Consider the following 22,766-nt stretch of genomic DNA (forward strand, 5'->3'; position numbering starts at 1 on the left):
ATTTATATAGAACATATTCAGAAGCACTTCTGAGTTCTGAAGAAAGGTATCTGGCTTGAAATTCAGCTCCTCACAGTCCTGCTAATGAATCCAAGTTCTTCTGCAGAACCCTTTCATTCTAGCTCCTACTCAGAAAAAAGTATATCTTTTAGCTTCTACTGCATATTTATTTTCTTTTGTGCCATTGAGGATGAAATCAAATATTTTCAGTAGCCTTTGATTGTTGTTATTTTTACTGTGCTATACAAGTAACTAGTTATTACACTGAAGAAATGATTGCGAAAGAATTAAATCTGAACCATTTGATGTCGTTTATGTCTCATGCAGCGCCTCACACAGTGCTGCAAGCGCTGCTATCTATTAAAACTTAGCTGGGAGGTGAAAAATGCCTAGTATTATGCTGGCAAAACAGAGCTGCCCAAATTGTGTCCATGAGAGATTTTCTTTTAAACCACAACTAGCAAAATTATCAACTGTCAAGAAGAGTATTAACCCAATATCCCAACTAAATTATCAGGCCAGACAACTGTAAGGAAACTCAGAAAGACCATTAGCTTGGTTGATTTACTATCTATCCTGTTATCTATTTAATTATCAGTTAATAAAGAAACATGGGGATAGTTGTGGAAAAAATTAACTCTTGGAGTTCAGAAGAATACCCACTTAGGTAAATATGTTTGCAATAATGTGATTGGTTCAAGCAGAGTTTCAGCATAATGCAAATTTGTAGTAAAGAGCCAAAGCCGTTCTTATCATTCTTCTTCCCCTGTTAAAAATAAATAAATAGATATTAGAATATTTATCATACCACGCTGAATGTAAAACACTGTCATCCCTTTATTCTGAATCAGCCCACCTCCTGCATCAAGTTATGAGAGGAGCTTGCAGAATAATTATCAGTGTCACAGGATGGTTTTCATCTCAGATGAAAATTGAAGATTAAAGAGATTACAATTGTTAGCAGAGAGATGAGTAGAGGATGCAATCAACGCATTTATCAGAGCAAGTGGGGAAAACAGATCAACCACAAATCATTCTGGATAAAAAATTGACAAGATTCAGGAAAAGAAATCAAGGATCCAGTTTTCTTCTAACAAATGTTAAATACATCATAGATGAGACTGAAAAGTCTCATTGTTAAAGCTTTGATTCACTATATATTTAGATGACATCTATGCGGGACAGGGGCTCCTGTCTGTTGTTAGTTTCTCTAAGCCTTTATCAGAGACATGACGGATGTGAGAAGAAAACAGTAACCAGCTGCAGTAACCTGACAAACAAGCTTCAGCTTGCTGTGTGTGCTTACAACTTTACCATCAGATAAGTAAATTATTGAGACCTACCATTTCTCACACATGCGTTGTTCCTGAGTAGCACCTTTTCTAACACAGTTTTCTTAGAGCAGAAAGAGTGAGAAGGGTTTGGCTACATCTCAGAGGCATACTGAGTATGAAAAAATGCAAACCTCCAGTATGATTTGACACGGACATGTGCAAGAGGTTTGCAGTCTCTCACTATGATAGCAGAAAGTCTTCCTCTTTTTTTTTTTTTTTTTTTTTTTGGTAGATACACAAGACGTCTGAAAAAAATGTGTGTTCAACCTAGATATTGAGAAGCTTAGAAGAATATGAATCTGTTTCTCACATACAAGGAGAGTGACACTCTGGAGCCCATGTGCCACGCAGTTGGCAGTGCCTGAGATCTCCTCCAGCTCATCTGCAAATAGTTGAACAGCCTTTTCCTGCAGACCTGTGAAAGGCTAATAAAACTGATGGTCTGACTTAATCACACTTGGGGAAATCTGAATAGATGGTTCCTCACCAAAATGAGGAATAGAATACAACGTACTTCTTTTGATCTGAGCTACATCCTTTTGTTTCTGTAAAACTAACCTTGTCTTAGGGGATCTTTCGATTCCAGGTAGCTTCTCAACAGTCTACTTCCCTGTTTCTGCTATTCTAGCTTCCAGAGTTCTCCACTGAACCACAACGAAAAGAAATAGCAGAAGGTCAGACAAAAATGTCCAGCCTTCTCAGACAGCTGTAATAGTAATCTGGCATGCATGGTTTCCTATCTGGAATTGTTGGTCAGATATGCCTTAGCATTAGAAAGTCAACCACAAAAATCCATGTGTTCCTTTGTCTCAGAGTATGATGATGAAATAAGGTGGCTTTTTCATTCCTGTGTTTAAGACATGCCTTTAAAATACATGAGGTGAGAATTAGGTCATACATCAGGCTTGTCATGAACAGCTGAGACATACAAATGAGATCCAGGTATGAAAATGAAATGTTTGACAGAATTCCCTTGCTTTTTGAATATATATCAAGATAGGTTCCATCAAGCGTTACCTTGATCCTTTTGAGCTATATAGGCACATCCATACTTACCAAAGTGCTGAAAGACTGAATTTCCTTGAAAACAAGGAACAATACCTAATGATAAAGAGCATAATCTTAAAAAAATAACCAATGATTTTTTGAGACTATGAATTTGTTCTGCCAGTACTGGACCATGCTATTAGAAGGAAAATTCTGGCAAAGATTTACCTAACCATTCTGAAATGTGTTTTCCATTTCATAATGCTATTTAAGATTAGTATATGGAAATTTAGAAATAAACCAGAACATTAATTATGTACATGTTAATCTATGAGATACTTCAAGTTACTGAAAGTAGACTACATGACCAAAATTCTAATTTACAGTTTTTAAATGAGGAAGATATGATAAATTTATAAACACTAATGTTGTATGCTCTGGTTTGCCATATTCTGGCTTATGGAGTTATGATGATGTACAGAGGATCTAGCAGTACAGGGAATTACTGCTCATTTTAAGTCTCTATCACACTAGTATAGTTGTCTGCTGGCAAATATAACATATAGAATCATATTATAAATGAGAATTTAGATATGCAACAAAGCACTACTGACTAGTCTCTACACCATGTGACAGCAGATACTTGAAATATAGAGTGATACACTGACATGTGCCATCTGAAAAAGGGAACAGCTTATTGAGTTATGCCATCTCTGCACTGAACAGACATCTACAGACCATTTCAAACTTTGAGGGAAATGAAATAAGAAGGATACATGAAAGTATTTCTTCATCTAACATCAGCAAAGATTTTGAGTATGGAAGCCAAAATTCCTTTATGGTTTGGCTGGCAGCAGGAACAAAAGTTGATAAACTGAATGTCTTCTAGAACATTTTTGTGTGTTTGGCATTGAATACATGCCTATTTGGTGAGCAGTATAAAGAATAACACTACTAAGGCCTTCTATGAAATCTGTGCAAGTCAAAGTGCCATTCTGTTGTCCTGAAAGTAATTTTGTAACGTGGTCTACGAACTGCCAGTAGTTTTGAGTGATAATCCACCAATTTACTGAGATTGTTGGCTTACTACTTTCACCTGTACCAAATTATTTTCACCTAAGACAAAATAGTTGTGATTTACACATCTGCAGATGGATTGGTTTTTTTTATACATTCAGTGGACAGAAATGTGACAACTGAGATTCATATAACTGGTTTCAAGACTAAGATGTCCTCAAAGTTCTATTATCTCTTGACTGACCATAAAAGAGAAAATAGAATGATGTATAGGTAGATAATGTGGTATCAACCCTAGGTATAGATGTCTACTATCATTAGAACTGGTATTCGTGAACTGAAACATCAACATGAGGGTATGCAAAATGAGAATTTTATCTGATTTAGCTCAGGTAGGATGAGGAGCTTCAGAAGATACTTTTAAGCCGTTGGCATTATAACAGATTAACTGGCTCAAAACAGCATGGTTGGGTAAAACAGAGCTCACAAGCTTTGATTGTCCTCACTTGTCATCTGCCAAAGATCTGGATAACAACATTCTTCAGTGTGGAGTTCTTGATCAAGTGTTGCTTGATATCTGCATTAACTGTTGTTAAGCAATTTCACATTATTTATGAAGATCCACATTAAACCTGTATGTGATCTGCACCTATATATGGATTTCCTCTATCAACCTGCAATATTTCCATAGAAAAGATGTATGTAATTAATCTGATGCCCAAGGAACATACAGATGAGAATGGTAGTTTTCATCAAGGTCAACTATATTAACGACCTTTCTTCAGCTGTTTACTCTCCTGGATTTAGGTATCAAGTCCAAAGTGCCCAATCAGCCATGCCAATCACATTTCAGATTGGCTGGATTTGACTGCAATATGAAGACATAATGAGCTATTCCGAGGTTGCAGACCATTATGGGTGTTGCCTATGGGTGATTACGAGCTCTCAATTAAGACTGGCTACTAAGACTGGTGTGTACACTGAACATCATAGAATCATTTGAGTTAGAAGGGGCTCTTTAAGGTCATCTAGTCCAATTCCCCTGCAGTGAATAGGGACACCTACAGCTCCATCAGGTGATCAGAGCCCCGACCAACCTGACCTTGAATATCTCCAGGAATGGGGCACCCACCACCTCTCTGGGCAACCTGTTTCAGTGTCTCACCACTGTTATTGTAAAAAAACTGTTTCCTTGTATCTAATTTAAATCTCCACTCTTTTAATTTGAAACCATTTCCCCTTATCCCATCACAACAGACACTGCTAAAGAGCCTATCCCCCTTTTTTTATCCTTATACTGCCCCTCAGAATCTGAAAGTGAAGCAGATTTTGCTTGATGTGTCAGTTGTTCCATGATTGTTTAAGTTACAAACAACTTTGCAGAAAATTTACAGTCAGAGGTACACTTCACAACAAAAGATATCCTGTCTCCTTGTTGAGAAAACCTAATGCAAATAACATAATAGTTACATTAATGTAATTGGAAGAACATGTCCAGAACAGAAATACAATGAATAAATTATACACAATTAGCACAGTTATTCAGTTATGTCTTTGTTTTAATGATTTTTTTAAACGTTTGAATCATCAGACAAAACATTTAGGTCATGAGAAAATATTTCCAACAATATGGATTTTGAAAATTAGTTGGAAGAAGGCATGTTCAATGCTATGATTTTTCCAATGCTTGGGCAGTTGAAACTGTGTTGTAGTGCATATATTAACCATTTACTTATGCAAAAAGACATAGTGAAGTAGGAAGTGAATACAAACATTCAAGGCAGTAAAAATGCAGAATACTGACACATGGCTGAAAAATGTACTTTTTTATAATGTTCTTTTAGTATCACACAAAACTAGCAACTCACTTTGAATCATTCTTTGTCAGCAACCATACTTCTGACCATATGAAATTATTAAATTTAATACAGTCTTCCAGTTGGAAGAGATATTAAGAGCTCATATCAAATGCTCAGATTTTGTTACCTTTGCTTGTTATTTAAGATAGTTCCAAGGTACTGCACCAGTATCATATAGGGATTTTTTTTTAAATTGATTTCTACAGAAACATGCAAATAGTAATGCATGAGGGCTCCATATATTTGATTATAATTTGATATACTATTGATAGAGCACACCAAGCTTTTTTTTGTTACATTTTATGCTGAACTGTTCAATTTCCACACCTACCAATTGCCATTACCATTCTCATGGCTTATGATATAAAGCCAGAAAGTGGAGAACTTAAAAATATCTTTCCTGACAACATACAAATGAAAAAAATCCTTATAGATAGACATATTTATCTACATATAATTAAGATTGCATGGCATTTATATCAGCATGAAATGTAAAAAAAAAAAGTTCCCCAAATACCCCAAGATAGTAGGAAAACACTATTAACTGTCACAATACACTCTTACACCAGTTTTGTATAAGGCTTCTGTTTTCCTGATGAACGGGACTAAATTTTTAAGTAGGTCTCTGTATACATTTTAGTCATAATAAGTGCTTTATGTCACAATATATTCTTAATAAAATAAAAACTCTTGTGCTGTAATTAAAGATAGCTAGTTATTACCGTTTAGACAAAAATGACCTTTTAGAGAATAGGCTGTGTCTAAAGTATAAGAAGAATTAAGGTGCTTCTGTATTTTTCCTTTCATTCTTAAAAAGTACCACACATAAAGAGCTGCAATAATTGCTTGTGGACATGCTTTTCTTTGGCTTTTACCACATTTCTAATCACATGTGATCCTCCATTACATAATTTTATATTCATTACTCGATTTTGTAAAAATTGTATTTTAAAACTTAATGAAACAAAATGTCAGATTTCCTTTGTCACAGCTACACTTTTTCTCTTCCTTTCAGAATTTCCATTTGCATCAAGCAATAACTGCAAGCAACAATAAATTTAAAGCTAGATTTTTGCATGTTGTAAACTGGGTAGGACCAGAGTTACTGACTGAACCAGCTGGTAATGCAAGATTAGCAAATTCTTTGTATTCCAACGTGTTGCCATCTAATCTGTCCTGTTTCCTCCAACACATACTAACACAATGAAGCCGGACAATGGTTCAACAGCAAGTGCATGTGATAGTTCTGGCAAGACTATTTCTGTTTTGAATAAGCACATATTTTATCCATGAGGGACTAGAAAAGCAGGGCCTTTTTCTTCAGGTCATTCCGCTTCCAAAGTGCCAGGCGATCAAACTCCTCAATGCTCATTTTGAAGACTTCCTGGAACTCCTCAGGGGACAAATGTCTCTTCAAAATGAAAACACAAAGGTGTCGTTAAAATCTGTGCACAGGAATATTTTTACCCTTCTTAAGTTTTAAAATACATCACAAAGTAATGCATTTGGGATTACGTTTGAATTCTCAAATTCTGAATAACAACAACAACAAAAAAAAGCATCAAAACCACATTAGCTTACAGCAGCTGGGAAATGAAATTGTTAACATTACTGAATTTTGGAAAAAAATAAGAATAACAATCTTTCCAACAGAGTCCCAACTGAGTGGAAGTTACAACCTTTAGGAAAAGGATGTGTTTACACATGGTGTGTGATGGTGACAGAGCACACTGAGACAAATTTAAGCTACTCCAGGATTTTAAAGAGACTGATACCAACATAGAATCAGAGTTGGATTTATTTTCCTTGATCTTTAATGAGAATCTTGGACACTGCACTGGTCTGCTAATAGCAGTCTTATAGAAAGGAGAGAGGACACTGCTAAATTCTTAAATCCAGAATGCTATTATTCATGGGGGTAGAGTCGTATCAGAAAGCCAAGTCTGATAGAGCTTTTTTGAAATGCCAAGAAGTATGTTCTTATTTAATGTTTCATATGTTTATATATATAAAGTTAAAAGGGGAGAACAACAGCATTAAGAATTGGAAAGAGATGGAATTATGAAAGTGTATAAAGTTTGCCTAACAACAAGTAGTATATGCACACATATTATTGTGTGAATTATAAAACAATATTGTATACAGTTCTTCTGATAACTGTGGGCTAACACTTTTTCAAACATTTTAGCTTTATCAATGAATGTTTCCACCGTATTAAGTGCACATGATCTAAAAGGGACAGATTCAGTGTAGTGAAAATTACTTCTATGTTTTTTTTTTTAAGGATGGTTTCTCCTTTTCCATAAAGCTTTCCTTGAAGTTATTCTGTTATCAGACAAAATTAGGGCAGGGAGCATGCTAACACATCCTGATAGTCCCACAATGGATTAACTGACAACAAAGGACACAACTGCCATGTCACTACTCTATTTTTTGACCAAATTTAAAACAAAATTCTATTTTCCACTTATTAACAATGAATTTGCAATGTAAATTGCACGAAGAAAATTAATGAAATTGTTTTCAAGATGTAACTACATTGAATTACCTTGAATGGTCTTGTGGGCCCTCCTGGTTTCTTAAAAAAGGACAGACTTTTTTCCCCTTGAGATTCCACATATTCAGAGCAACAGTGACTAAGAGTTTGGAACAGAGCCTTCATTTTTCTCTTGACCAATGAGAACAACTCAATATAAGCACTACACTTAGCATGGAACAAACGCACCATGCATATTTGGCAGAACAGATCCTGTTTTGCATGGAAATGAGCAACATCTGACAATGTATTTTAGCAACAATCTCTGACAGAATTTAATTCTATGGGGTCTGGAAAGAAAAAGTAACTCCTCCTTGCACTATTTTTTTCATATTTTTCTGGTTATCTAGTAGAAAATTCTAGCAAGCTTAATTTCTCTAAGCAAGAATAATGTCTATAGCCTATTGAAAATGGGGTTGAAAAAGAAGTCTGGATAAGCAATATGGATCATATCTTGTTTTATTTTTCTTTTAGACTGTAGGTATTACTTGAAATGACACCTTGAGAGAAGTTAGTGAGAAACTGTTGTTCAAACCCTAGAAGAAAGTCAGAAAGCTTATAACCTACAGGTAAAACTGCTTTGGCCATGATTCAGAAACATACGAAAAGTAAAATTTTAAAAGGAATCTTTTCATCTTTTTTTTTTTCTTGACAGACATTACAAAATTTCTTCCTGGGAGTTGCTATCATCTCATCAGATCTCATTCAACAGTGAAAGTCAACTCAGAGACAGCCATCAGGTGCTATGTCAGGGCACAAGTCCTTCCTGTGATAAGCTGGACATTTGCTGCATCTCACCTCCCCATTCTCAGTACCAGCTCTGCTCTTCTTTCCTATCATTTTGCTTTGCTCTCAGAGCTGATGAGATTTCAATCCACATGATTCTATTCAAGCCAATATTAATTACATGTGCTCTTTATTCCTCTGCATATGCCCAGATGACATCAATCCTTGACTACATTAGTTTTCTAATTCTTCTTAAGTTTGCTTTTACATCAGCACCTTTTTTTTTTTTCTTCCCAATTTTTTTTTTTCCCCCTCTCTCACAGAAGTTCTCAGGTAGTGCAGCCTGATCCAAAAGGAGCTTAGAGTTTCCAATGCAAGGATACCAGCTAGCAGCAGAGATTGAGATGAGAAAAGGATGAGCTCCCTTATTTTCACCTTCCATTCCACTAGGCAGTTACTTTGCTTCTAATTCTCCTCGTCTCAACGACTATGCTACCAGACTGCAACATTAGCAAAGCTTCTTACTCCATCAATGCATTACTCACACTCAAAATTAATTCCAGAAGGCAAAATTAATTCAAAATTGGTTTGAATTCTATCTGAGGATACTCATCTGTGCCCAGTGTAGCATAATTCCCACTGTTTTCCCTGCACCTCGGGAGCGCTCACTGTCCTTTTTTTAAACATCTCGGGCCTCAGCTCTGGGACTAACCCTAGAAGCAGCAATGATTACAGTTCTCTTTGCAGATTTTAGAATAACTCTTGATCCCAGAGAGATGTCATCAAACTGGCAATGCTTCAGATAAAAGTAACAAAAGGAATCATGGGTTGCTGAGTTTGATTTATGAGGAAAGACTAAAAGGCCTAAGTATGTAAAAGCATAGCCAAATCACGACTAAGGGAAAATATGGTAAATGTCTACAAGTACTTAAAGGGTCTAAACACCATGGGAATAGGCCAGTGTGGGAAGGTTATGTTCATGGTTTTCTTTATGTGACGTTAATTTTATCCACACTGTTCTTGGACTTTCTTAAACCTTTTAACTTTCAGACAGTTCTTACTAAAAGCAGAGAATATAGGGCTAAGAAATTTTATATTGTTTTTCCTTCTTAGGTATTTGAATATTAATTGGTCTTAGCTGAAATATTTTCATGCAGAAGCATTGCCTTGTCTCATTACTCAAACAAAAGAAAGGAAATTGAAAATTATGCGTAGAAAATAGAGCAAGATATTAATCTTGAGGTATGAGAGAAGGCATGTACAAGGCCAAGAACTTGAGTTTTGATTTCTTTTCTCCTGTTTTCAAGTTTTGGGTAAGCTTAAAATATCCATATCCAGCTAAGTTAACACTGCATCATTGGGCCATTAAATGAATGACTCAAGTTTTAATAAAATTAACATTCTGTTATAATTATTATTACTAGTGCTGGTCTTGTTTCTCACGTAGTCTGGGTGTTTTACGATATGCCAGGAACAAGTTCCTGATTCCCTTTGGGAAAATTTGACCATATTCAGACAGCTGAATTAAATCTACTTCTCTCTTTTTCATCAGTGGCAAAGCTGGGCACACTGTGGACACTGAGAATCACAGAATCATAGAAGTGCTCAGATTGGAAAAGACCTATAAGATCAAGTCCAATCACAACCTAACCATACTACCCTAACTCTAACAACCCATCACTTAATCACATCCCTAAGCACCACATCCAAATGGATTTTAAACACAGTCAGGGATCATGACTCAAAGACCTCCCTGGGGAGCCCGTTCCAGTGCTTAACCACCTTTTCTGTAACAAAGTTTTTCCTGATATCCAACCTATACTTCTCCTGGCACAACTTGAGGCCACTTCCCCTCGTCCTGTCACCTGTCACTACTGAGAAGAGACCAACCACACTCTCACTGCAATCACCTTCCTGTATTTGAATAGAGCAACAAGGTCTCTCAGCCTCCTCTTCTCTAGACTAAACAGTACCAGTTCTTTTAGTTACTCCTCGCAGGGCATATTCTCCACAAGCCTCCACAAGCCACATATTCACAAGCCTTGTCGCCCTTCTTTGGACCTGCTCCATCACCTCAATGTCCCTTCTGTATTGAGGTACCCCAAACTGAACACAGTACTGGAGGTGAGGCCTCACCAACGCTGAATACGGGGGCAGGATTACTTCCCTAGTCCTGCTCACCACATCATTCCTGATACGAGCCAGGATGCCATTGGCTTTCTTGGCCACCTGGCACACTGCTGGCTCGTATTCAGCCACTGTCCATCAGTACACCAAGGTCCTTTTCCATCAGGTAGCTTTCCAGCCACTCCTCCCCAAGACTGTAGGGTTGCCTGGGGTTGTTGTGACCAAAATGCAGGACCTGACACTTGGCCCTTTTGAAACTCATAAAGTTTACCTTGGTCCATCGATCCAGTCTATCCAAGTCCCTCTGTAGTGCCCTTCTCCCCTCAGGCAGATCAACACTCCCTCCCACCTTGGTGTCATCTGCAAACTTACTGAGGGTGAATTCAATCCCCTCACCAACATCATTGATAAAGATGTTGAATATGAGTGGCCCCAGTACCAAGCCCTGGGGGACACCACTCATGACTGGCTGCCAAGTGGTTTTAACTCCACTGACCACAACTCTTTGGGCCTGGCCATCCAGCCAGTGTTTCACCCAGCAGAACGTATGCCCATCCAAACCGTGGGCAGCCAGCTTCTCCATGAGAATATTGTAGGGGACAGTGTCAAAGGCCTTACTGAAGTCCAGGTAGATCACATCAACAGCCTTACCTTCATCCACTAAGCAGGTCACCTTGTCATAGAATGAAATCAGGATTGTGAAACAGGATCTACCATTCATAAACCCATGCTGACTGGGCCTGATCCCCTGGTTGATCTTAAACTGGTCCATGATGGCTCCTAAGATCATCCGTTCCATAACCTTCCTAGGCACCAAGGTGAGACTGATACCAGTCCTGTAGCTACCAGGATCATCTTTCTGGCCCATTTTGAAGTTGTGCAATACATTGGCCAGTCTCCAGTCTACTGGGACATTCCCGGTTAGCCAGGACTGTTGAAGGATGATGGAGAGTGGCTTGGCAACCACATCCGCCAACTCCCTCAGCACTCTAAGGTGCAATCCGTCTGGCCCCATGGACTTCTGAATGCCCAGCTTTCAAAACAGGTCCAAACCATCTCAGCATGGATTACGCAGGGCCTACTCTGTTCCCCATCCCTATCTTCTAGCACAAGGGGCTGTGTGCCCTCGGAGCAACTAGGCTTACTATTAAAGACTGAGGTATTAAATACCTCAGCCTTATCTTGATCCTTGGTCACTATGTTCCCCTCTGCGTCCAAGAAGAGATGAAGACTTTCCCTAGTCTTCTTGGTACAGTTGATGTTTTTATAGAAATATTTATTGTTGTCTTTCATCTTAGTGGACAAGCTCAGTTCTAGCTGAGCTTCAGTCTTTCTAATATTCTCCTTGCACAGCTTTCACTATGTACGTGTAATTGCCATAAGTTCCTTGCCCCCTCTTCCAAAGACCATAAACTTTCCTTTTGTTCCTGAGTTACAGCCAAAGGTCTCTGTTCAGCCAGACCGGTCTCATTCCCCCATGATTTGGGGATGGTCAGCTCCTACACCTTTAAAATAACTTCCTTAAAGTATTCCCAGCCTTCCTGGGCTCCAATGCCCTCCAGAACTACCTCCCAAGCGATTCCCTCAACCATGGTCCAAAAGAGACCAAAGTCTGCCCTCTGGAAGTCCAAGGTAGCAGTTCTGCTGACTCCCTTCTGTGGTTCAGCAAGGATTGAAAAATCTATCATTTTGTGATCACTTTGACCCAGGTGGACTCCAACCTTCACATCCCCCAGAAGTACCACAGGATCAGACTAAGATCCCTTTCTACCCTCACTCTGATCTGGCTGTGTTTGGATTATCTCAAATTAGAAGTTGCATAGTGGCGTTAACAAGATGCTGCCTGAAAGCCTTGCTAAAAGATTATGTAAATAATTTAAAGACAGTTACTCACTAAAATGGCAGCTAAACTGGAGCTTGCAACATCAAACATTTTCACTATATTTAAGAGTTAGTTTATCACACTAGAACAAACTACTGCATCATATTGTTTTAAAACAATTGTATTAATCTGAGGCTTGTAAAGTCAGTAGCATTCAGTCTTGTCCTGGGTAGCACTTTGTGCTAGCTTGCATGGGAAATCAGAAAAAGATGAAGAGATTCAGGTTCAGTCAAGTACAACATACATCATGTTACCTACAATACAGCACAGTGCTACACGAGAAGGATAGCCATACCTCTGTCATAATTACATGGTTAGCTCTCCTATAGCATATATACACAATGGAAGAGACAAATTTCTTAATGGTATGATACAGAAGTATGTAATCAAGAACTGAGCTAAACATCTCAGATGTATTGCAACCCTATAATGGAAAATCCTCATGTTCAGTGATCATTAAAATGAGCGGTACAGATACATGCTCATTTTTGCATTTCCTGAAGAAAAGTAATTAAATGCACATTCAAATGGTTTCTATATAGTGCTAACTCAGAAAGAAGTGATGCTTTCTACTGAAAATTAACGAGGCTTGTGTCTGTTTTCCTGTGCCATGTTAAAAAGCCGCTAATCATTCTAAATAAAGTTAAAACGTTTATTTAATTCAATGAGACTTCTTTTATACAACAATAACTGTACTTTTAGTGACATTCAGAGATCTTCAAAACTAATACTGGCATTAGCATGACTCAGTCAAACTAAGGGAAAATTGCAATTAACCTATAGTTTCACTACACTAAGCTGTGACCAGGTCATGCTGCACAAGCATGTTTATTCTGTGATAGTAATTGGATGGGAGTCCACAAATGAAAACCTGCTGATGTAGGAAATTCAAATATCGTACTTCCACAGGAGTCAATACCAAACCAATGAGCCAACACACTGGATGGCAGGAGGTGATGAGCTGAAGAAAAAAAAAAAAAAGAAAAATCGAAGTTCTAATTCCTAGGCATTATTTAAAGCTTCCAGTTTGATTTTGTTTTCATTTTTGTTTTCATTTTTGTTTTCATTTTTGTTAACTTATGTACATAGGAAGTGACTGTTGAACATAACATTGCCTTTGAATGAATCCATAGTGACTCCTTCTGAAGTACTCCATTGTACAGAGTACATTGTAATTTTAATAGTTTCCCACTTCAATTATTTTTTTGTTTTGACTCCATGTAACACTTCAAAACCTCTAATCCACAAAATCTAAAAGCAGAAGCTATAGAATCTCTTCTAGAGTCTCCAAAATATAAAATATCCAAACTATGCTGGGATTTTTTGGGGGAAGAAGTTATCCACAGGTAAGCAGGCATTAATGTAAATAACCAAATTTTAGTTCTTTTAGGATAGTGCAGAGTCTGTACAAGTGAGGTGTAATATTTATTCTTGCATTACAGTTTAGGATGTTAGAAGGATCTCAACTGAATAAATTTGAAATAAAAATGGCCTACTCTCTCCTTCATTTTTCCCCCTTTCCTTCCCTAGTCCCATTCCCTTCTCCTACACCTCTAGAATGTTGACAAATGTAACTTTCAGATGCCTAAAAATAAGTTTTTGGAAAAAAATCTCACTGACCTACTGAATTTCAAATCCTTATTTCGCATCCAGAACATCTGCACTCCTTTCTGTTGTGTTGCTGGGGCTCACCAGACTCTTCAGAGGCTTCTTCTAAGCCTACCACGTTTGTAATTAGCCATGTGCCATGTTCCCAAGGGAGTACTGAATATTATTCTAAACTACCAAGCAGTTAAACTTCGTGCTCAATAAATATTTTAAACTATTAAGTAATAATTATATGATGGGGGGTGAGGGGAGTTAAGAAAAGGCAAGAGTTGCTACCTAATGAACTTTAAGAAGTATGTTAAAATAACATGGGCAACTTACACTCAGTGATATCAATACCTTACCTATAATATCTTACTACATAGTAGAATACTATCCTCAGAACCACTCTGAGGATAACCTGTGCCACTATTCCATCATTCAACCAAATGAACTTTTTCATACTGCCCATTACATAAGTCATTGCCCTCAACTTACTGCTGATAAAAATGTTCTGTCATTAAAAATTGATTCATAAATAAAACTAAAACTGTGAATTCATAGTAAATTAGGGAAATACTAGATGATTTTAGATATTTTAGACATATAAGTGGAGTTTTCTTAAAAAAAAAGTAGAGGTCATTGTCTACTGAACTGGAGAATCCAATGACATAATTTATTGTGTATTCATGGATGCTGGTGCTTGCATTTGCTTGGATATTTGTCCCAGATGCACAGCTGGAGCCCAGAGGTTTGGTTTCAAGTGATATATCTATGGTCTTTGGGGCTGATCCAAAAAAAGTACACTGAAGTCAACATGAAACTTTCCACATGCACTCACTTAAGGTTCAAAATACCTTGTTCGTAAAGCAGATTTTCCAGTTTCCTTTAGTTACGTGTTCCTCATATCTAATCGCTCTTCAGCTTCACACTGTTCCCACTCTGGTAGGAATTAGCTTTTTTACATATTAAGTCATTTCTAATATGCAATTTCAATTTACAATGGCTCCTTTCATAAGGACTTTGAAAACTGATATAGACATCCAACATCGATCACAATACAAACATATGCTTAGAATAAAAACAAAAACACAAACACAAATGTTTTGCAAATTAAATGGTGTGAAGTTCCACTAACATCTGTGAAGTGCACTTTTTCATACCAGGATATGAACTTCATTCTGAAAGAGCTCATATGGGCAGCCTGGTCTAATGGTTGGCTCATAGGGCTGGAGTGCCTCTCCTACAAAGACAGGCTGAGGGAGCTGGGCTTGTTCAGCCTAAAGAGAAGGCTCTGGGGTTACCTCATTGCAGCCTTCCAATACCTAAAGGGAGCCTGTAAACAGGAGAGGAGCCAACTCTTTGAAAGGGTAGATAACAGCAGGACAAGTGGAAATGATTTTAAGTTGAGGGAGGGAAGAGTTAGGTTGGATATCAGGGGGAAATTCTTTGCTATGAGAGTGCTGAGGTGCTGGAACAGGTTGTCCAGAGAATCTGTGGATGCCCCGTCCCTGGATGTGTTCAAGGTCAGCTTGGATGGGCAGCATGGTGTGGTATTAGATATGGAAGTTGGCATCCCTGCCTGCAGCAGGTGGGTTGGAGCTTGATGATCCTTGAAGTTCATTCCAACCCGGGCCATTCGATGATTCTATAACTCTGTGACCCTGCCCACAGCACAGGGGTTGAAACTAGATGCTTTCTGAGGTCCTTTTCAGTCCAGGCCATTTTATGATTCTTTGATTCTACAATCACCTCAAATTCAGCCCCAAACTACAAACTGTGCTTCTCTGTGTTAAAATACTCAACATTTTGATTTAACCTTTCTGATGTGCTCCTCATCTGAGCTCTAGAGAAAGTGGGACACACAACATTACTTGTATGACTGACATCTACAAGCTGAGGCTGTTGTTACTCAGGCTGAATTACTGGAAATCTTTCCTAAAACGATTACAGCCCAGATGGGTAGAATCCAGGGCAATTATTGAAGAAAAGCTAGTGGAAAAAAGTCTCATCCTTAAAACAGATCCAGACAAGTAGCTTCAGGAGGAAAAGTGTATTTGAATTAACGTGAGCATTCTGTTCAAACAAGACCGCACCCATGTTTAAATCTCTATTTAAAAGAGAACAAGGTGGCAGAGAAAAGCTTTCTACTTGACATTCCAGAGGATTTTTTTCCTTAGCAATTGTTTCACTTAGAGAATGAGCAGGCTCAAACAAAAGTGGAATAATTTACTTTCTACTGTATTTCATAGGCACGAATGAGTAATTCTTTTAACTCTTTGATGTTCAAACGAAAAGGCTAAAGAAGCTAAGATATATCTAGATAAGAAAATCAAATGAAAAATCTCAATTATGTATTCCAAATGGAAGACTAACTATGGTGGTTTTCAAAACTACCAGCCTGTGACCATGAAAGAAATCTTATCCTATATGATAAAAGCAATTTCCGGAGAAAAATAAATAAATCAAATCTATGCAGCTGTGCATGAACCGTCAAGTTGGATGTGCAGGCACTGAATTAACTCACACTTCTGTGACTCAACAACAGGCAAAGCGATATCTAAACTAAGATAAAAATAACAAGCACATTATATCAGGAGTCCAAGGTATTTAAGTGCTTAAAAGTCAAAAAGATTTTCGAAAGTGCCCACAGTCCTCAGTTCTGTTGGGGAAAAAAAAGACCATGTCAAACAACACTGGGAAAACAGCAGATAAAGAATGTACTGATTTGTACCATGGAAAGGTGATGTCACTCCCAGAACCCTTTGCGTATTTAACCCTTTGCATAATAAAATGATTATTTTGATAAAATATTCCAATACTGATCAAATTACTTTGTTTTTCAAATGCTACTGCAGCAAATACAACTTAGAATTCTATTTTGTAAATTCCTCACACTGAAACTGCGTCTTCACAGAATATGTCATGCTAACCAAATAAAGGAGCTATGGAAGCCTTCAGAGCAGGGTTGGCTGTAATCTCAACATGGAGAGCCTTGCCTAGTTGAATTTACAGAATCATACACTCTCAGAATCAATCATACTGAAAGGGACCCTTAGAGGTCATCCAGTCCAACTCCACTGCAATGAACAGGGACACCTAGAGCTCCGTCACGTTGTTCAGAACCCCAACCAGCCTGATCTTGAATATCTTCAGAAATGGGACACCCACCACCTCTCTGGGCAACTTGTTTCAGTGTCACACCACCATTATTGTAAAAAACTTCTTCCATACATCCAGTCTAAATCTACTCTCTTTTAGTTTGAAACCTGTCACAACAGACTCTGCCAAAATGTCTGTCACCTTCTTTCTTACAGCTTCCCTATAGACACTGAAAGGCTGCTATTAGGTCTTCCTGGATCCTTCTCTTCTCCAGGCTGAACAGCCCCATCTTTTTCAGGGGAGGTGTTCCATCCATTGGATCATTTCTGTGGCTCTCCTCTGGCCTTTGCAATGAGGAGCTTTCCCCTTATGTTTAACTGTAATTTGTTTTCTGCAATTTTTGACTTCCATTTTGGCCATTCAGGGCCTACATCTGAGAAGGATGCCAAAGTGTGCTGCTGACTTACATTCATCTCGTTTTCCAGCAGAACCTCAGGGCATCTCTTGGCAGAGGTGCCCCCCATCTTCTGTTGCTGAACAGTATTATTCCATCACAAGTGCAGGCAGATTTTTTGTTCACGTGGTCACAGAATAGAATTACAGAATCAACAAGGACGGAAAAGATCCCCAAAATCATCTAGTCCAACAGTCCACCTACCACCAATATTTCCCCAATAAACCACGTCCCTAAGTACCACATCTATACACTTCTTGAACACCTCCAAGGATAGTGACTCTACCATCTCCCTGGGCAGCCCATTCCAGCACTTGACCACGCTTTCAGAGAAGAAAATTTTCCTAACATCTAATCTGAACCTCCCCTGGTGCCACTTGAGGCCATTCCCTCTAGTCCTATTGCTTGTTACACTGAGGCAGAGGCTGACCCTGACCTCACCACAATCTCCTTTCATGTAGTTGTAGAGAGCTATAAGGTCTCACTGGGAAAGAATACAGGGATGCTGTCTGGACATGCAGAGATGGGATTAGAAAAGCCAAGGCACAGATGGAACTGAACTTGGTGATGGATGTTAACAAAACAGGTACTTAGGTCAGAAGAAACAGGGAAAAGAGAGCATATCTCCTCTGCTAAATGGGAAAGGAGAACAGGCTACAGCAGATACAGAGAAGATTGAGGTACTCAATGAGTTCTTTGCCTCAGTCTTTACTGGCAGCCAGGATTCCCACATCCTCGAACCTCGAAGTGGCAACTAGAGAAGATGGGTGACCAGTAGGGCAAGGGAGGTGATTGCCCCCCGCTGTTCTACACTTATGAAGCCCCAGGTGGAGTACTGCATCCAAATCAGGGGCCCTCAATGCAGGAAAGATGTAGAGCTTTTGGAGTGGGTCCAAAGGAGGGCCACAAAGATGATCCAAGGGCTAAAGCATCTCTCTTATGAAGACAGGCTGAAGGAAGTGGGATTGTTCAGCCTGGAAAAAAGAAGGCTGCAGGGAGATGTCATTGAAGCCTTCCAATATTTAAAGAGAGATTATAAACATAAGGGAAATCAACCTTTTACACAGGTAGATAATGACAGAGTAAGGGGGAATTGTTTTAAACTAAAGGAGGGGATATTTATATTAGATGTCAGGGGAAAGATTTTTACTGAGAGAATGGTGAGGTGCTAGAACAGGCTGCCCAGAAAGGTTGTGGATGTTCCACCCCTGGAGATGTTTACAGTCAGTTTGGATTGGGCCCTGAGCAATCTGATCTAGTACTCGATCTAGCAGCTGGCAGCTCCGCCTGTGGCAGGGGGTTGGAACTTGATGATCCTTGAGGTCCCTTCCAACCCAAGCCATTCTGTAATCCTATGATTCTCCCCTTAGCCAACTGTCCTTCAGACTAAACAATTCCAGCTAAGTTGCTCCTCACAAGACTTGTCCTCCAGACTTCTCACCAGCTTTGCTGCCTTTCTCTGTACATGCTCCAGAGTCTCAATATCTTTCTTATAGTGAGAGGCTCAAAACTGAACACAGTACTCAAGGCGTGGCCTAATCAGAGCTGAGGAGCACAGAGGGATAATCATCTTCCTGTCTCCTGCTAGCAACACTTTCTTATACAAGCCAAGATGCCACTGGCCTTCTTGGCCACCTGGGTACACTGCTAGCACATATTGAGCTCATGTTTAGATCACTGCTCAGACATTCACTGGCCTGTCCCATTCCCTTGGAGTAGAGGTGCTGTTCCCCAGAGCAACAACTCCCTCCAGTTTGTAACCTACAAGCAAGATGAGGATGCAATTCCTTTTCTTCCCCCACACTGTATACTTCATGAAGTCCTATGCTGTTGCCTAAATTAAGTTGTTCTTAATCATTTCTCATTACAACTGTCTGAGGAATGCTGCTTTGTTCATCTAACATTGGAATAAACAGCAGTGTGGTGAAGAGAAACTTTTCGAAAAATTCCTATGCCAAATCCTTATCTTTAATAAATTCCTTGCATTTCTAATCAGCTTATACTGAACAAAGACCCAGGATAATCATTCGAAAGTCAGAATGCTGGTAATGTATTTAAAAATCAGCAGGTCATTTATTATAACTATGCTCAGTGTTGTATGTATTAGCTCACTGTTGGCATAAACATCTCCTCAAGGAGCACAAAGAGCTGAGCTACTTCTGCCTCATTGCTGAGTTAGAACAAGCAAACAAACACATGCCGAGTGTTTCTACGGTTAGATATATGTGGTTATGAAGAAAGAATTTCTATTATTTTAAAGTATTTATTACCAGTTGAGCCCTTCTAATCTTCGTGTGCCTCTTGGGCTTAGAAAAATATGCATTCTTACAAAAAAATACTAGCTCTAAGCCATGAAATGGATTTCTTACACAGTAAGTAATTTAAAAAATACTCAAAATGGGAGCAAAGTTAGGCAAACACTACCAACCATTAAAACCCCACCCTCCTACAATCCTTGACCATTAGCTGAAGCTTTCACTGCTGCCTCCCTTAATTTGACCCAAGGAGTTAATGCCTTTTAAGTGAGTTCACTTTTCATGATAAGAACTGCAGGAGACCTCTCTTGTAATAAGACATCAGAGAATAGTAACAGTGCCTTCTCCATGACATCTATGCTGGATCATTCAAAGTTCAAAACCCTGTCTCACAAAGAGGAGTTTTCTTCAAGCCAATTTCCAAGAACTGCTGAAGAAATATATCTTATACAGATTTACTTATCTCATTACTACTAAGTAGACCAGGAAATTAGAGAATCACATAGAATCACAAGGTTGGAAAGGATCTACAAGATCATCTAGTCCAAACATCTTCTTATCACCATTACTACCTACTAAGCTACTAAACCATATCTCGTGGCTCCTCATCCAGACACCTCTTGAACACTGCCAGGGACAGAGACTCCGCCACCCCCTTGGGCAGCCATTCCAGCATCCGACCACTCTTTGAGTGAAAACTTTTTTCCTTATATCTAACCTAAATTTCCCCTAGTGCAACTTGTGGCTACTTCCTCAGGCCCTATTTGTTGCCTGGGAAAAGAGGCTGACCCCTCCTCATCACAACTTCCCTTCAGGAAGCTGTAGAGTGTGATGAGGTCTCCCCTGAGCCTCCTCTTCTCCAGACTAAACATATAAGACATCACATACAAGATTTTAAACATTCAGTACAAGATGAAATCACTCTTAGATCTGACAGTCAATTGAAACACAAATATTCTATATATCCTTCCACCAAGACCACCTCTACCTTGTCCATATCCATCACAACCAGGATGCTGAGATTTGCAGCCGTGAGAACACAATACTTCAGTCCGCAAAACTGATCATAATGAAACTACAATATTAGAACATTGTCTGAAAAGATTTTCCAAGATAAACCACTTAGGACAATGCAAAGGCTTAACAGTGTAAGCATCATTCCTGTAGGCAAAATACAACCCTTTTAAAAGTGAAATTGGATGTGCAGGATCCAAGCAGAAACTGGCCACCCACTCTGCTCAAATACAGCATTTGCTTCCCGGGGATCTGTCAGCACTGAATCACACTTTGTAGCATGTGTGAAATACAGCTTAAGAAAAAGTAAAATCTAACCTTAATGCTTGATTCCTCAATTTAGTGTCATCCCCAAAAGCTTAAAGATACAAAAAAAAAAAAAAAAAAAAACACCCTAAATGGGACTTCTAATAGTGGACAAGGTGCATGCATGTATGTGTATGTTTGTTTAGTACTGATACATTCCTGGGAAAATCTTTGAAACCAGGTGGTCTTAGGCTCCCAAGTCCTGGGTCTTGCCCTGAAATCTGGTGAATGCACAGGACAGCAGCTAAGTTACAATCTGTTCTTGCAGTGAGACAAAAAGATGTTATACTCCGTTTCTATGCAAAGTCACTTACTTTCAGCAATTTTGTAATGCATAAGAAAGGGAACAGGGAGGAGAAGATACCAGCAGGGAACGCGCAACACTTTGCTCCTGTCTTTCAACTCCACATATGGTTTGAATGCTCGGATGAGTGCTGCCTCTGTTTTTCCAGTAGTTATAATCCTTTTAAAATGCTGCTAATTTAATTGTTAAAAAAACTACCCATTCCTAATAAATGTAAGATGGTCTAAAAATCTACAAAGGAGTCCTTTCTGCAGAGCAAAATGTTTAACACAGGGCAACAATCAGCAGACCAGCCTGATCCCCTTATCGCTTTTCTGGTGCGGGTTGGAAGCAGACCTTATTTATTGTTCTTTTGCAAAGCTCTGTGAGATCTTTGAAGTGGTCAGGCTTCTTAAGTCATGAGGCCCAGAGCTGCACCTGGTGCGAAGCAGACTGAGCAACTCCAGTGTTAAACAAACAGCAGTCCCAGCTGAAGACAGTGCAATAGTTATTCATAATGGCAGCCAGGACATCATGATCCATCCAAAGCAAACTATATGTCTTCTTAAAAAAGCAAGCTAGAGACGCGTTTGCCATATAGACCGGGCTGAAGTCTTTAAACAAAACCTCTATTATTTAACAAACATGCAAATATGTATGTACATAAAAGAATCCTTTATGTGTTCAGATGAGTGTCTCTCCAGCCCCCTGTTCCTTCTTCTGGATTCACTAAGCTTTTATTATGGATCTGATGCCCTGCTCTCCCCCAGGCTTAAAACAGCACACATTTGAGGCTCTTTCCATCATGACCAAATCCATACCACTTGCTGGGTATTCAAGCAGCAAACACATTGAAGCATTTAAGGAATGTACAGTATGTCCAAAACATACTATTAAAGTTTAGTAATTTTTCTTCTTTTCTTTTCAAGTGATCAAGTTAAAATACTTTAAGTTTATTTAAATATAAAGTTTACCAAAAGACTAACATTGTTAAGCACACAGGCTTTTTTCAACTCTCTTCTAAATGGTAATTCACACAAAGGTATAAAAGTTTAATAATTTTGATGAGTCTTTACTAAGTCCTACCATTCCTTAGGAAAAAAAAAAAAAAAAAACAACTCATGAATTTTTCCTCAATATCAACTTCAGGATATGGCCTTTGGAAACGAAGCTTCGTGATAAGTCATGTCTGCATTTCTCTGAATTTCACTACTACTCTTTGAGAGAGGTAGATGCTACTGCAAATGGATAATATATTCTCAAGTAATTATGTATCACACAGGCAAAGGGGAGACTG

At 38.7% G+C, this 22,766-nt stretch overlaps 1 protein-coding gene across 7 annotated transcripts in view; it reads right to left on the reverse strand.

The window, feature by feature from the left end:
• Positions 1 to 4,876: 4,876 nt before the first annotated feature.
• Positions 4,877 to 22,766, reverse strand: part of ABLIM2 (actin binding LIM protein family member 2) — a 140,417-nt gene continuing 122,527 nt past the window's right edge. For all 7 annotated transcript variants that reach the window (XM_090139710.1, XM_090139712.1, XM_031588332.2 and 4 more), the window contains one exon: positions 4,877 to 6,608. In XM_090139710.1, coding sequence (XP_089995836.1) covers positions 6,495 to 6,608 — 114 coding nt within the window. In that variant the 3' untranslated portion in view covers positions 4,877 to 6,494. The remainder of the gene's footprint in view (positions 6,609 to 22,766) is intronic.

The sequence above is a fragment of the Phasianus colchicus genome, chromosome 4, assembly GCF_987193195.1.
Source record: "Phasianus colchicus chromosome 4, bPhaCol1.hap1.1, whole genome shotgun sequence".
In the NCBI taxonomy this organism is placed as follows: Eukaryota; Metazoa; Chordata; class Aves; order Galliformes; family Phasianidae; genus Phasianus; species Phasianus colchicus.